Source organism: Cryptotermes secundus, unplaced genomic scaffold, assembly GCF_002891405.2.
Source record: "Cryptotermes secundus unplaced genomic scaffold, Csec_1.0 scaffold160, whole genome shotgun sequence".
Taxonomy (NCBI): Eukaryota; Metazoa; Arthropoda; class Insecta; order Blattodea; family Kalotermitidae; genus Cryptotermes; species Cryptotermes secundus.
In genome coordinates, this window is record NW_019745080.1 from 541,359 (window position 1) to 559,025 (window position 17,667).

At 36.4% G+C, this 17,667-nt stretch overlaps 2 protein-coding genes across 2 annotated transcripts; one reads left to right on the forward strand and one right to left on the reverse strand.

Moving 5' to 3' along the window:
- Positions 1 to 1,171: 1,171 nt before the first annotated feature.
- LOC111874841 (proteasome maturation protein) lies at positions 1,172 to 6,532 on the reverse strand. Its single transcript, XM_023870676.2, has 4 exons — positions 6,365 to 6,532; positions 5,160 to 5,257; positions 2,335 to 2,395; positions 1,172 to 2,083 (listed from the first exon to the last, which is right to left on the reverse strand). Exons 1-4 carry the CDS (start codon positions 6,365 to 6,367, stop codon positions 1,820 to 1,822), a joined length of 426 nt encoding a protein of 141 aa, XP_023726444.1. The 5' UTR covers positions 6,368 to 6,532; the 3' UTR covers positions 1,172 to 1,819.
- A 300-nt stretch (positions 6,533 to 6,832) lies between these two features.
- On the forward strand, positions 6,833 to 17,270 carry LOC111874837. Its single transcript, XM_023870670.2, has 4 exons — positions 6,833 to 7,483; positions 9,229 to 9,380; positions 10,691 to 10,900; positions 12,460 to 17,270. Exons 1-4 carry the CDS (start codon positions 7,206 to 7,208, stop codon positions 12,765 to 12,767), a joined length of 948 nt encoding a protein of 315 aa, XP_023726438.1. The 5' UTR covers positions 6,833 to 7,205; the 3' UTR covers positions 12,768 to 17,270.
- The last annotated feature ends 397 nt before the right edge of the window (positions 17,271 to 17,667 follow it).

Here is a 17,667-nt window from a genome sequence, read left to right on the forward strand (position 1 = left end):
CTTACCCAGACACATACAACGCTGGTCAGTAGACAAAGTAGTTGGTTGGTGCACTATGCTACAACCTGGCAAGCAGCAGATTCTACTCCTGATGAGGTCATTGGCCCTGGTGTTGACTCAGCATCTAACACAAATGAGTACCAGGAATCTTCCTGAAGGTAAAAGGCGGCCAGTGCATAAGGCTGACAATCTTACTGCCATCTGTGAGCAAACTATCTAGAAAATGTGGGAAACTTGACATCTCGCAACCATATGGGCCTATACAGACTGTTACAGGAATGCCTTTACCTGTAACATTCTGAGTAAGATAGTCAGCGAAATTAACACCAAATTAAGAAATCAATGACCCTGCAAGGGGCCAATCCATATATTAATATTTGTAACACAGAGCACTTACAACTTATGTTATCATACATGGTCATTACAGGTTAATATTATTGAATTAACCACACAAATCAACTATAACTACGTACACAGAGAGCAACCTTGCAGTGCAGTGGATTAACCTACCCTTAACTTGATATGTATAACATTGCTCTAAATACTGTACTTAATTGCATAATTCACACATGTCCCCATATTCTTTTGTAAATAAAGAACTACAAGAAATTCTTGTATAGTTTATGGAATCCATTCTCATATATGAAAGATGAACGTTACAAGCTTCATAAAAAGTCTGAAAGGGATGGTATAAAATATTACATGGGCATGAAGTGTGAGCAAGAAAACACTGTCCTGAGCAGTTTGGTGCAAACATTTTTTCACATTATTTTTATTTGTAGTTTAATGACACTTATCAGGAACTCAGACTATACAGCGTCAAATTATCAAATAACAGTGAATAATAAATTAGAAAGGATGGAGAAGGCTGCACTCACAGTCTAACTTAAGATACTATTCTGGATGGGATATGAAGACCATAAAAAACTTCACTTGGGATTGTCAGTGTTTAGCCAGATTCAAATCAGGCACCTACCAAGTACAAGAGAGAAGCATTACTGCCAACATGCTTGATAGTCATTGTCTTGTTGTACATCATAATTTACAGAATGACTTTGATGGCACATGAATGCAACACATGAAAAATTGTGTTCCACCACAAAATGATAGACGAAACACTGATATCAATTTGTATCTACTGAAAATGTGTTATGGAATGTAAAAAAATCAATAAACAAATGATAAAAGTTTTTATTATCAACAAACTAAATACAGGTTCTATCCATTCTTGACTTTTACAATCACATTAGTTTTTCATGACGGACATTTCCATATATCCTGGTGTACATATGACATCCAACCTTTGATCACTAAAAATTGTAAAAACTGTGTATGAATAAAGCCTTGGAAAGTAGTACTTCACACACAAGAATGTGTAGATCTATAAATCCACCCCCTATATACTTTCATGGTGTAGTCTCATGGTGTAGTCTTTACCTAGTTAAGTACAGGGACTTTACCTTTTTTTACCTTTTACCCACAAGAATGATGACATACATATGCATTCATCTCCTGTAATGGCAACAGCTGACAGAATTGAATCTGATATAAGTTCTTGCCTGTCTGAAAAATCTGTTTCCACCCAGTATCAACCTGTTACTTCGAGTACTGAATCCAAAATTATACAGTGAAAGTTCATACAGAATTCACCAGAGCTGCAATTTTTTGTGAACTCTCACTGCTATAACCATTACAACATGACCGCTACATCACACATTTATAGGAAGACACAAAAATGATTAAATTGCTAAAACTCTGAATTGTAATTAATTTTATTATTTAATTTAAACATGTTACATAACAAAATTGTGTCATATGTTTATATTAAACCCAGTTGCCTCTCAACAACTGCATGTGGGCATGCCATCTGTTCACGAAATTCTGCTGTATTGAGGATGTCCTCGAACCCAATTTCTTCATCACGACCTCTCAGCACATCACTCATAAATCCTGAACTTGGCAAAAACGGTAATCGTCCTATTTTCTTTGCTGCCTGAAGTTCCATTTTGATTCGTAATGGGGCATGAAGACCCTGGGTGTTACGCAGCATTACCATCTCCATCCGCTCTCTATTTTCTGCAAACTGTAAAGGATTTTTCAATGTAGTAATCTATAATAGAATAATAGCACATTCTTCTACAAAGGATGAACAGAGCAACTACTGCTATGTGAGATCACAACCTAGATCAGAATTATTGCAACTATAAAGACCATGGCATGTGTTAGAACCTTACTATAATATGTTCCGTTTGACAGAAAGCACATGACAATATACCTCTGTACAATATTTCTTCAGAACTAGAGCGTGTGCACACACAATGCAAATATTTTTACCTTCATTTCAGATATCTGCAGGGGATGGGAAGGTTCCAGTTTAGATTTTGTTGCCTGAAGCCTGAAACAAAGTCAATTACACAGAGACATTCGGGGAAGAAACACCAGACAAATCTGCAATGTGTAAACAATAACAATATTTATTTTAAAAATATAAATCCACTTTTACATTTCTAACAACACAACATAATTTTGCACTTCCACATAATATGCATACTCCCACCCACATAATCATCAAAATCATCGATTTCTTTATTAAAACCATCATAACACAACTATATTAAGGTCAGTGCCAAGTCTGGCTCTGCTACATGTTTCAGCTACCAAAAGTCATCATCAGGTAAATACATGGCCAACAGTACTAGTAAAATTGGATACAATAATATTAATTATATTAAAATACTTGGCATAAAAGTACAATAAATTAGACTATATAAAACAAAAGCTATAGTATAAAACAAGATTAAGATTCTTCAAGTGATGCTTTACATCATCGAGTCAGATGTTGATTTTTGCGATTTTGTTGTGTTCCCACGGACAAATTGGAGTATTCTATTTTTTTGTGTGTATATATAATAAATTGTCTTGGAGGCTCGTGATGTAGATGCAGTAATATTAATGTTAATTATTTAGTCGGTGCCTCATCTTACAAAGTATTGTCCATTCTGTAGGGAATGTAAACAACGACTCATTGGCCATGTATTTGCTTGATGATGGCTTTCGGTAGCCAAAACATGTAGCAGAGCCAAACTTGGCACTGACCTCAATATAGTTGTGTTCTGATGGTTTTAATAAAGAAATTGTATATTATAACACAACAGGATGCATGAAATGAAAAAATAAATAAATAAAATCATCATTTTACAGTTTCTAAGTGAAAAATTATTTCACGATCCGAATACATTTTTAGCCTCCTTTCCTAACGTAGGATTATGCAGTCTATACCCTGTCTGTTTGTCTGTCTCTTGCAATACTGCTGGACAATGAGATCTGCTCTTCGAGAAATGGAAGGGTTGGCCTTTCAGTGTAAGCACTCCAACTAAGAAGAGTAGTTGACCTCTTCCTCCTCTCTCTCAGACAGAGTCTGAATATTGTATTAAACGTCTACATAAGAAAACGGATCAGATTAAGAACACTATGCGTACCACCCAAAAGACTTTTGTTCTCCCCTAAGACATTTATATGTTATGAAAATGGGGTCTCCTCTTACATGAGAGGAGGGTGCAGCTCTTCAGTGGACGCTCACAAGTGAGCAGAGCAGTGTACCATCTCCTCCTCTCTTTCAGGCAGAACCAATATTGTCTGTTTTTAATTTCTACCTAATACATCATGTTGGACCAAAGACAGAACACTTAGTGTAACACGCAAGACACAGAGGAGATGGCCACTGCTAGGCAACAGCAGTAAACAAGTTACTGCCATTGCTAGGAAACAGCCTTTATATTATTGTGTATGTGTGGTGAAGTCCAAATGTTTTTAACCTACTTCTTCTATTTAAAAAAAATAAAAGTAGACTTATGAGATCACCTTGCTGTCTGTGTATCCCCTTACTGCTGCTAACATGTTCCTGTGGCAATGAATACACACACCACAATAGAAGAATTGTTGAACAAGTCATTTTCTGTGCAGCACATGCCATATTAAAGGCAAGTAGGCAATCAATTCTTTCCACAACTTCCTGTTAATTTTCTGATGTAATATACAAAAGCCTACATTGGATTTTGCAGGAGCCAGAATAGCTCAGTTGATATAGTGATGGGCCATTTCCTGGATGGCTGGGGCAAGGGATTTTTCTCTACTCCACAGTGTCCAGATTGGCTGTGAGTCCCATCTAAACTCCCATTCCATGGGTACTGAGGGTAAAGGGCTGGGGCTTGAAGCTGACCACTCACTTTCATCTAATGCCAAGGTCAAGAACAGTGGAACTATACATCTACTGTCCCATGTCTTCATGGCATGGTGCTTAATTAATTCAGCACAGGAACAGTTTTGCCTTTTCTATACTGGCTTGTACATCAGTTCATTATTTACACTCAAATATGTCTCTACCTTAAAGTCAGGAAGAACTTTGGGACTGTTCAGCTGAAACCCATTCGCATGTTTGGCCCCACTCAAGAAAGCAATAAAGGGTTGCAGATTCATGGTGGATGTAAGTGTCAAGGTCATGGAGATGCAGAACTTTCAGCCACAGACCAGAGCTCTTTCTATAGGAGATCCCCCACCTGCCTGCCTCAGTGCTAACAAAGACCATCTCTAACAGCCTCTAAACCACTGCCCGCAAGAAACGCTGAACAGGTTTCATTCGAACAACCCTCATAATGCTGGATTTAGATTTTCATGGTGGTGACTACGAACAGTGCAGTTCGACAAAACCCAAGATATCACCTCTGTACTAGGTCAAAAAGTAAGCCAAGTAAGATACTAGCAAAAACAAGAGGAAAACTCACTTTCTTGCATGTTACTAGTGGTTACATGCTCATAAATGTCTACAATACAGGCACTGTTCTCAGTATGTCTTCTGACTTGCTTTTACCAAGGTTTCTTATACTACTTAATTCCACAAATTAATTTTTATCACTGTTTGCCACGTGTGTTGTATTCCAAGAAGGAACTATTATACTTTTACTTGAGCATTCAATTAAGATGCATCCATTCGAGCTGATACAAATGAACATTACACAGTAAATAACTATTCTACAATTATACTAATATTATTGTCGCCTTGCGGGTGTCTATGTTTTCATGAATTAATAATGAATTGTCATAAATATTGATAATTTCAAATTACAGCAGTTAAATTAAAAAAGGAAAACACTGTAACTTACCCACATGTCATAACATTTGGAACACCATAACTTCCTTCACTCAAATCAATCCTCTCTGGGCCAGTAAATTTGGGTTTCAAAGGTGGCAATCCAAAACTCTGTGTGGGGATAGAAAGAAACGTTATAAAAATTACTGGTTTTGGTCTGAAATGCAATCCTTAGGTAGAATGCTGTATGTTGGCCAGATGAAGAAACAAAAAGAGATTCTGTTCTCCCCAAAGTACAAAGTTTTATAACAAAATCTTTTATATTATATTTTTTTCTTTCTTAGTTTATCTCTTCAACTTTTTTAATTACTGGTGTAAGAGGTACTTACTGCCATATTGAAGGCCTTCAACTACCTTATAGAAAACAGAAGCTCCCTCCAGCCCCAAGTACTCTCTTTCTCAGCGCTTTATCTGTGCACAGTCAGCCACAGTATTACGTGCTAACTACCACAGACACTATGATGTATCAGATGTTTCAGATCTAGTAGGAACTAATGGGAAGTTCAAAATGGCCTGTCATGATGGTGGAAAGACTGATGAGAAGCGATATAAGGAGCAAGAAGGGAGATGAAACGTGGAAGAGACTACATCACCCTAAAACATATTTTAAAAACAACAATCTAACAGTAGTGAGAACAATATTTATATATGTATTTATTTAAGATATGCATCTCATATTTATTTGAACAACGGACATTTAACTGTACTACTACGGGGAAGCAAGTAGAAAATGGGAAAGATGAAGAATATACATAAAATCTACTAGTATCATGCCTGAGATGCATAAAACTTCTCACAATTCCAATAAACCATGAGATTGCCACTACGCAACAATTATATCTATGCAAACACAGAGAACAACATAAGAAACGTAAATTTGCTTTAAGTTTTCCAAACCGGTGCCCAACATAATTATATATAAGCACAATATAACCTACCGTCCATCCTAACCTCATTCTTTCATAATCTTAACTTTTTTGGCGCTTTTTACAATTCCTAACATTTACATACGCATTTCTGGAACACTTTTACAACACAAAGCACTTAATGCCTGTAACAAGGAGATTCGGAAACTCGGTCTCGTTTTGGACACATTTTGCAAGTCATTATACTAGCTGTTTTCGGTATACGCTAGAATCAATAACAACAAAATACTGCTATTTCAGTTTTGTGATCTACCTATAATATTTACTCACGCCATTCTGAAAAATAACTTACCATCTTACTTACGACTTTCACCACACAGCTATAATCGCTATAATTCCTTCCTCAATTAAACCACGCTTAATCACTCACCAACATGCCATACACAGTATACTAACACAATTACAAGCATTAAAAGCATTACGAGGCACACGACAAAGAATAGTCGAACTTAGTATCTATCGATTTCCAGGTGCAACCAGATTGTCGCTCGTAATCGATAATTTGCGCTTGAACATCTGCTGCCACCTATAACAGACAAATAGAGATGGCTGCAGTTTTGATTTGTTTAAGATCCACCTCAATATTATTGCCCTATCTATGCCTTGGTCTTCCAGGAGGTCATTTTTCCTTCTGATTTCATTCCTTAACCATGGTTTGCTTTGCTCTCATGAACAGTATATGTCCATGGTGGGAAGGTCATGTTTCTGCTTTAACTACCTACTCTGCCGTTTGCTTTAGTACCTTCTGAGTCTACTGCTGTATCAATCTGCACTTTAGCCTGCCATGTTTGAATCTGAGCTGATACATTTCTGGAATATCTTCAGCTGTCTTCACTGTTCTACACAATTTATTAAATTCAGCACATTTTGTAATAATAAATATTTTGTGATATCTGCTCAGTTCATTGTCCACATGTACTTATAAAAGCACATCTTTATGGCAGCAAATCTGTGTTAATGTTTTAAAACAATTATTAAATTTCTCAGTAAGGTTACCAGCATTCAATCAATACTCTTTCAAGCTCTATATTCAAGAACGGTGGTGGCTTCACAGTTATTGATCAAACTCACTCAAGGCTACCAGCAGACTAACCAGAACTCAGTTTTCTTTTCAGTGTATATTGTGACAGACAATGGAAGGAAGTCCAGGTCAAAACATAAATGAAGATGGAGGATATAAATCAGGAGATCTGTCTGATGGAGAAACACCTGCAACAAAAGCAAGTGAAATTGATGAGAAGTTGGAAGAAGTTGCACAAATAAAAATGTTCACAAGACTGAAAGAAGACATATTTCAACTGAGTGTGAGAGGAGACATACCAGTACAACGTAGATCAAATATCAAAGAAATTGAAGAAAAAGCTACTATGGAGATGAATGTTAAAGGGACAGCATTTGGAAAATATGATCTGTATGTCTTTACAGTTACATTTACATTAGTAAATGGATGGCAATTATACTTCATAATGTTACATTTAAGTTATAACCATTATATAATTTAAGTTAACTAAATTTGTGAGATGTGAAGCCAGATCCCCCGCCCCCCAAAAAATCTTTATCCCCAATGCCTGTAGTCTTCAAAATTCCTTTCTTATGTAACTAACTCTGTATTGTGTTACAATATTATTTACAAACCTTACAGACTGAACAGCATCACACTTAATAGCTAACAAATTGTCATATAAATCTAAAAGAATTGCCATATTAATACAGTTTCCATTCATGTTTTGAAAGGACTTCCATAGAACCCTCAGGTTCCAAAGAGTCCATACTAAAAACAACTGCTCTATCCTGTGGTTACTTAATTACTAAGTCATGTTGGTAATAGCTATTGTTCCCTCGGGCATTGTGTGGTGTTGTCTTCACTTGTCTTCACATCACATGATACCTGAGGGAATAACACACAAACAAGGGGCATATTGAAGAAATAAGTTTTCTGGAATTTGGCACCATGTATATGTGGTGTTAACCAACGTTTCGGAGGAACGTATCGCCTCCATCTTCAGGGTAGAAGGAAAAATATAACAAATCCGCAAGCGAAGAGACCGTGAGAACCGGTAAAAGCAGNCGGTGCCAAATCCCAGAAGACTGCTTTCTTCATAGTCACTGCCGTGAAAGCCTCAAATCTTACAAGGGGCATATTGCAGATCACAGACGTAGCTGCTGAAAAACTGTCTGGAATACATGCATCACATAGCTTTAAACAAGTGGACAATGCCCCTTACAAGGTGGATAGGATTTTACGAAAGATTTTAATTTAAGTAGACTGCAATGCGCAATTTTAGCGCGCATCAAACCACCTGAGGATGGCCATCTGTGGCCAAAACATGTCGTGTTGGTATTGAATGGTGAATATTTTAATGATTGTTGCATTATTGATGGACTAAATATAGGGACGTTTAATAAAGATGTGCAACAGGATGATGTAATACAGAATGTACTTCTTTAATTAGAATATATAACTTACTTTGAAACTGCTACAGAGTGTTAGCCTAGTGGTATACCAGAAATTATCTTATAGGAATTTTATAGCAGACTTTTGGTGCTTTTTTAATGCAGAGTTTTGAGATATTTTGCTTAGGAAAGAAAAAGTTGGTATCTGTATTTACCACCACATATAACTGTATGTGAGAAAGCTTTAAATACCTCAAACACAGGATTAAATTATAAAATTAAATCATCTAACTAGAAACCTACATTTTTTAAATATGCATGCCGAGGAAAAATTATACGATATAAGAGCCAGCAAATATCTTTAAGACCATTTTAATTTTAATACCAGTTTTCATAGCTGTATGCAATCATATGACAGCTGTGGAGGTGAGAGAAACTAAGCAAAGGGCTGTATAAATCATACAGAATATAATATGAAGTTATAATTTTCTGACAATTGAGACTTCAAGGATGATGGCTTTTAAAGTGAAGTATATCATCAAATCAAAATCTGTCATAAAAAATGAAATCTTGTATCAAGTTTCTGAGCTCAACCCCACAAAACATCTCTGACTATACCTCAATTTCATGTCAGAACTATCAGATGCAGACTCATATAATTAATAGCATGGCAAGTCCATACTGAATGTTTAAGGAGATGTAAGTATATTTAACTTACAGCAAACTGTATGATAAAGATTATCAGACAAGATTATTTTGCAGTGTTTTGCAGAAGACTCAGCAGGAACAATTGGATAAATGCAAAGAAGCTCTGAGAATGTTTCCTTACTTTGGTACCTGGAGTGATGCCACCGTGATGGAGTGCTGTGCCCTCTCAAAGATTGAGAGATATGAGCTGGACCAGACCATACTTGGTAATACCATGGAGAAGATGCTCCAGACAACTTATGGACTGCCCAGTCCTGAGTGGTTTGACATATAACATTTTGTAATTTTGTTTGTTTAAGAACCTGGAAGTGAATGGCTACAGGCTGAATGCCTGGGGTTTGATTTCAGGCAGGAATGTTTAAGAACCTGGAAGTGAATGGCTACAGGCTGAATGCCTGGGGTTTGATTTCAGGCAGGAATGGGGATTTACAATATGGTTCTAGAGCATATCTAGCCTCCTATTCACAGGAACCAGAGATTCTTTTCGGAGAATAAAATGTCCAAGTGTAAAGCTTTACTTTCACTCCCACATACGTCTTCATAATGTGGTGGTTAAGCACTTTTTTCTCTATAAACCTTGCAAAGATGAACATATTAATTAATGCCAAACAGTCTTAGTAACCACTGTGACAGCCTACACTAGAGGTTACATAAAACTTCTAGGGCTAATTCACAGACAATAAGATCAGCCTCTGCATATCAGGTGGATGGGGAAGTTGTATGTTAAACATAACCTGCTTCATGGGACCATTACTCAGCTGGTAGGGAAAGCGTTAACACAGCACTATTTCAAAAATTGAAATAATGACTCTCTTTAAACTACACTTACATGTATACACATGTTGGAGTGTATGTTATGTGTTACCAGATGGAAATTCTAAAGAGACAAAAATACAGTAATAAAGTTTATATATGATGTTGAAGTGTGTAGGTCTAAAAATTATGGATATGCAGTTTAGGTCAATTAGGATCAATAGTTCGTACAGGTGCAATGCATCATATGAAGCAACAGTAGGCCAAAAGGTTGCACGGACAATCCACACAAGCAGTCATCAATAACAAGAATGGATTTAAAAACTGAAAATGAAAGATTTTATTTTTTAGAGATTAAGCTACATGTATGAAAAGTTTGTATAACATATGCTGCACACACATTATCCCATAAAAGTAAAAAGATATAGCTATCCCTGTAACAGGCCATGGAGGTCCATTGGGTTGTGATATGTCAAGGCTCTCACATTTTGTAGAAAATTGGCTCACAGATGGCACTGACATTGTCAGCCTTACATGCCAGCTGCCCTTTACCCAACAGGAAGATTCCCGGTACTCATTTCTGTTAGAGGTTAAGTCGACCCCAGGGTTAGTGTGGCTGGAACGATCAGGTCAATTGCAGAATCCAATGACATCATCGGGAATTGAACCAGCAACCTTCCGGCTTGTAGCATAGTGCCTCAACCACCTACATTACATACACTTTATATTCATAATGGTAATTAAGATAACTACTTTCCTGCAGGTGATGGTAAAGGTAAACAGAACTTCGTGTACTTCATATTAAAAGGTCAATGCCAAATGATACAACACCTGGAATTAGCTGTGCGTGAAATAAATAGGCATAAGTATTTCCGTCTGCACTCTGAAGAAGTTTCAATGAGACCTAATGAGCATTTAGAGTCATACTTAATGCAAGTGTGTCTCATGAATAAAGGAGAATGTTTTGACATAGGTAAGTCTGAATTTAAAACATCAGTAGAGAAGATTGTAAATCTGCCATTTGCTGTATATTCTGCATGCATTGTATCTGGAACCTAACAAACCAATCTCAAAATGAGACTTCTCATTCTTAGCATATGTCAGTACATTAGTTAGTTATTTAGAGAGGGTGGGTTTCCCCATGCACTGCGACCAGTTTGATCTATTGTGCTTCCCTCTATGATATTCTACCAGTCTCTATACCATACCGATACTGGTGCGTACCATCAGTCCCTACCAAGCCAGCGAGTTCGGCCTCTACTGGCTTGGCGGTATCAATAATGCTTCCCCATCTATCAGAGGCCTTAGAGACTACTGTTGGGCGGGAAATGTCCTTGAATTTGGCTCAGTGACCTCCTTAGGAGATATGAGGTTCTTTTACGTGCTACAACACGGGACCCACGGCTTAAAGTCCCTCCCGGAGGACTTGTTCCCTGAATTTTTCCGCCCTTAAAAATTCCACGACCTCCGCCGGGTTTGAACCCGCGTCATGAGGTGGGAACGTTACCTCTATACTACGGAGGCCGCTATGTCAATACATTAGCTTGTGTGTGTTCATTTGCATTTACTACGCTCTGAAGCAAAAAATGTGCCTTCAATTTAATACTTTTCATGGTACTTATATAACATGCTGTCAGTGGGATGAAAGCATGTAGTACTATTCACCAGCTCTTTTGTTTCATGACCCTTTCCCTTAGTAAAAGTTAAGCTTTCCCTGTAACAGGCCATGGAGGCCCATAGGATTGCGAGACGTTGAGGGTCCCACATTATCTAGACAATCAGCTCAAAGATGGGGGTGAGGCTGTCAGCCTTATGTGCCAGTACTCATTTCTGTTAGAGGCTGAGTTGACCCCAGGGCCATAGTGCGGCTAGAAGGATTAGGTCGATTGAAAAGAATCCAATGACCTCATCGGGACTTGAACCCGCAATCTTCAGGCTTGTAGCATAGTGCCTCAACCAACTATGCTACCGCAAGCCCCCATGATCCTTTCCCTTAGCATAATAAAGAAGTGAAAAAAGTTAAACATAGAATTATTTTGTGTGCTAAGTAGAGAATAATAGTGGCTAAAATTAAATTAACACATACACACACACGCCCAAAAGGCTAAGGCTTTCTATCTGTCATTATATATCAGTCAGTCCTGTTAGTAGTTGACAGATGAATGATGGAAGCAATAAACTGCAGTGAGAGGTACCTATGATTTGGTCAATATCACAGTCTAACTTTACCCACACAATAAGTTACTGCTATCTAGCAGCAGTGTTTATTCTGAAAAGCTTCCTTCCAGAACGTTTAAAGTTCATAGCAAGCATATTCAGTGACATCATCATTTCACTGTCCCTCAAGGGCTAGAATGTAAAAGAGTGAACCAATGGAAGGGTTATCTCTGAAAACCATAGCTAGAGATTAGAACTCTCAGTTCTCCCATTAAAATCTCAATGTGCTTTGTGCTAATTCAAAATAAAATTCTACAGAGAGATAAATTAAGAATATAAACATAGGAATTTTACTTTTTTCTTTTATTTTTAAAGGAGAAAACCTGAAGGACAGAAGTATAATTGCTACAACTGAAGTGGAATGCCTATTATGTCCATATCATTGGCTTATGAAACACAGCAAAGCTAATATATGGCAGAAGATTAAGCATTTTCTTGATACACATCTCCCAACTAAAAAGCAGTTATTCAAAGAATTTCTGACTCAGCGAAGATGGCTTGACTATCAAGAGAAACTAGTTAAAGATATACTCAGAAAGATTAATATTCAAAGTGATACAACAATCCATGATGTCCCATATTCCATCAGACTTAAGGAAGGTGTGAAATTATACAATAAATGAGCAACTAGTACCACTTTTGAAATATTACTCTGAAGACAAAAATTAGTATTCATTCAATGCAATTTACAGAGCTACTTCTGCCAGTTGTTATTAGTACATAACACACAGTGCTACAAGCATTTTTTACTTACATTCTCAGTATTCATTATTTAACAACACATGCCGTTATGTAATTTTCAGGTAGCAGATGGATGTTATAACAACATAATATGTTGTATACTATTACAGTTTATAAATGTCTTAAATGTGATTGTACTTATTAAATATATAATTTTAATAATTAATGTACATTTTATGCGGAAAAAATAAGTTAATCAATTAATCTGAAATGAATATGCCTATGCTGAGTTTGTGACACATTTATCAATTAAATCTCTTTTGTCTGTTATAAAAATATTAAATGGAAAATTCTACCTTAATGTAATGTGGTTACTAAAACAAACATAAGTCATTTCATTGCTTTTCATTTTCTACATACTCAGAAAATCCAGCAGTTTAAATTCATGAAACCATTAAGGCTCTTTCTTTTTCTAACTTAAAATACCTCACCAGGAAAAAATTTACTAACTTCAGCCTTATAAATATCAATCTCAACTTCATAACGAACTGAAATATGATTTTCTAAAGCTGCACTGAGTTTACTGACGACTGCCTATGAAATCCATCTGTCAGAAAATACTGCATGATTCGCTTGGAAAACCTAACAACAAGAGACCACTTGTGAGACCTAGGCACAGATGGGATGATAACGTTAAAATGGACCTGGTATTCATTACCCAGTTAGAAATCACTTTCCTGTATTCATTTTATCTTGGAGTCTTTGGAGTTTTCTATTCAACACCTTAGTGTTTTGTTTTGGAAGGTCCAAGTCCCCGTACCAGTCACTATTGTCTACAAATGGTCAGGTTCTCTCCGATTACACTCCATTCCTTTCCTATGTATGTTTCTGAGAATCAACCACTGTCACCTCCCAACAAGCAAGATAGTCAAGCATAGTATATCTGATCTGTATTCAGCAAATGTTTGGTTAGAAACTCTGTCAGAACACCAACTATCATGACTGAGGTATTCTGTGTTTTTCTCAGTCCCTTAAACCAAATGCAATTATAGTACTTTAAATTAGGTTACAACCACTGCTTTCCAATTCATTCTGCATCTTTTCCAGCTCACAGTTCATACATCATTCTATTTTTTGATACTCTATAATATGGGCTACTACAGAACTGTTAAATAAACCATGAACAAAATGCAACACATTTGCAGACAGAACACTTTTTAAAAAACAAAACTAAAACCAAATGACTGTTTGACATAAAACAGCTAAAATAACGCAGCCATGTACTGTATTTAAGCATCCTGTTGCATTTATATACTCTTCATTCACACATGTAGTGGAAAGAGAAGGAAATAATAAATGGGTTGCACTGTGGATGGAAGTATAGTGTGTGAATGAAATGCAGTCATGTGTTTCACTGTTGGCCAATTCATCTGTTGCTCAAAATATCAATCCAGTTGTCAGACCTCATATATCCACATGACATTTGAGGTTCTCAGTTAATAGGTATTGATATAACTCTACATGACCATCCTGTAATGAATACAATGATTATTATCTTGAAGCAGAATCAGCTTCCAAGTAAATGCAAGAAGTCTCCAGCTGTCAATACAATACAGACATTATTTTTACAACTTACTTCAGTAGGAACATATTCTAACTGACCTGGAAATTAAGAACATAAATTACTTTGAGACAAGCTATTTAGAATTTTAGGAGTACATTTGGAAACTGAATAAATATCTGTATTTTTGGTTAAAATCCAGTACTGTAAGACAGAGCTGTATAATCTGAATGTGTTATGAGACAGTCTGAAACCCTATAAAATTATAATGCAGCACAAGCACATAAACTAGAGTAACTGATAATTTTGTTTCTTGCAATAGAGCTTTATTAGTAATATAACAGTTGAAGATGGACTTCTGGTATGTGATGCCATGTAATTTGGTAGATAAGTATCAATATTTCAGATCCTGAAGACAGAGACAGAAGATTTCTTTGAGATGTTGATACTTATCTATCATGCCATATGGCATCACATCCCAGATAACAACCTTCATGATCACCACCACTGGACCCTCAAATCTCACAACATTACTGTTGGTTCATCACTTGACATTCCATACGTATTGACTAGACCATGAATTCATGTAAACATCATGTTTCTTTGTAATTTTTAACACAGAAAGAAATATATAACATAACACCTGTAGATATATTAATATTCTCTTGATGTACCTAATTTTATGAATTTAGCTATAAAGATTCATCAGTTAACATCAAGTCACAAGAGAAAATCTGTTTCAAAGTGTTAAAATATTGTGAGTTTCCATTTCAACATAAATAATCTACACAAAAGTTGCATTTTCTTTAAGACTTTTCTCATCGTACAAGATTTCAGAATGTCCTCCAGTGCCATGTCCACCTCAGAAGTAAACACAACCCTTATACTGGTACTGGTTAACAGTAAGGGGTGAAAATATTCAAATATGGGACAGCCTTAAATGGCATGATGTATAGCCTTAGTTTAATGAAAATCAGATATTATAAGTTATTATAGAGAACAGATATATACACAGATACTACTCCACCTTCCTGATGGAAGTTATGGACATTATGAACAAAACAGTAAAAAGTATTAAGCACATTTTAATTTACAAATGATCATATTATAAAATACATCTTGTAATAAGAATATATGAATGAATTACTACATTAAAAATTCAAATTGTGATGGCACTGTATTTTTGTTATCACATATTTTCTGAATAGAATATAGCGAACTCATCTCACAATACCAATGAGTTATATGTTTGAAATATTTCATGTCTAAAACAAAAGCAGGTACATGTATTTCTCATCGACATGTGCATTATGCATAACTGAAATATATGAACATGAAAAGTATAAAATGTATGTAACATTTCTGACCAATTCTGAAACTCAGTTATACATGAATAAAATTAGGTTCTTAATATTAACGGCTACTGACATGAAGCATTTACAGTTTCATTCACCAGGACAAAGAAAATAAAAAGAAAAATTTCAAATTTAAAAGAAAACTTGAATCTAACATTGCTTCAAAATGAATGTGTAGTAAATTCAAAAGTTTAACTAATCAAATGGTGAACAAAATGGCCTCAGTTTAGCAACTAGACTCAATTATGGCACCTTGTACTTCACAGTTATATTTAAAAATATACACAATTTCATCTCTTCCTAGTAACATATTCTTTAATTCAGTTTTACAAGACCCATAATTACAATTCTGGCAAGGAACAAAATCTTCAGACACATACATACTAATAACTTCGTTATAATATTAATTGAAATTATATTACCATGATCAGAATCTAAATATGACTTAGAAGACTGAAATTTTGTCCACTCAGTAATAAATATAATTTATAATACTTTTAAACACTAGGATGTTCTACAATCAACATCTTATCACTAAATGACTTAACAATCTATGCTTATGTTAAGATTGCAAAAACAAACCTTCAGCAGTATAAAGCCAGTGTTAGAGAACACAACAAATTTGAGAGACACGTTATATATAAAATAAACTAGGGCTCTATCAAAGTTAACAACACAATTTCTGGACACTGCAGCAACAACCATCACTGATATCAAAAGTTTCAGAATATTTTCATTTAAATTGTTGCACAATATCACAGACAAACCTACATAGCATGTTTATTAGTAAACAGACTGGTCTACAGGTAACGTTCTAGACTTGTGTTTGGGAGATGCCCAGCTCAAGCTGGCACACTGGATTGCCTGACAGGAATTTCACGGCTTTCCTCAGTCCCTCCAAATTTAACTTGTTATAATTAACATTAAGCTGTAAGGGCTCTTATATGAAGCTTGTGAAGGCTTGCATTTCTAGATTCTTACAATTGTTCAAGGTACTTGTCTGGTTTGTGTTCCTTCCTCCCTCTACCACCCACTGTATATCAGAATTGCATACCTAGTGGTACAGAGAAGAATACTGAAGAAGACTGAACCATGACTGCATGGCTCAAAGCTACGTATTTTGAGTAAATGTTACAAAATCACGGCATGGCAGAAATTGAAATAACTTGCTTGTGTACAACAGGAGAAGAAAAGTCAACAATATTCTGTCCCTAAATTCTGTTTAAAATATTTTTAGCCTGACGAAATCCGCAGTTATAAGAGAAAGATAAAGAGGGTTCTTATTATATTGTAATGTGTCTGGAATCCAGAAGAGTCACTTCTATGGAAACGCTAGAACAGACTGTTGCATAAGAAACAACATTCGCTCTACTGTAGTTCTAACAGGAATCTCCGCAGGTTACGACGAAGGCGACAGAGTTTGGCTCTATCGCCCAACCCGAAAGAAAGGGAAATCGTCAAAACTACAAGCATCATGGGAGGGTCCTTACAAAATAGTGACCCGGATAAATGATGTGGTATACAGAATCCAAAAGAACCCGAGGTCGAGGATGTTGGTAGTACACCTGGACCGGCTCGCGGCCTACCATGGAACTGCTCGGGACGAGCACAACTGAAGAGAGGGGCGGATACAGTTAGGCGAACAGCGCACAAAGATGCCAGCAGACACCAAGACCGAATGCAGACGCTGCCAGCAGAACACCGCAGGATCGAGACCGAGGGAGAACCTTTAGGCTGTTCGGGGACGAACAACCTTTAGAAGGGAGCAATGTAACGTGTCTGGAATCCAGAAGAGTCACTTCTATGGAAACGCTAGAACAGACCGTTGCATAAGAAACAACATTCGCTCTACTGTAGTTCTAACAGGAATCTCCGCAGGTTACGACGAAGGCGACAGAGTTTGGCTCTATCGCCCAACCCGAAAGA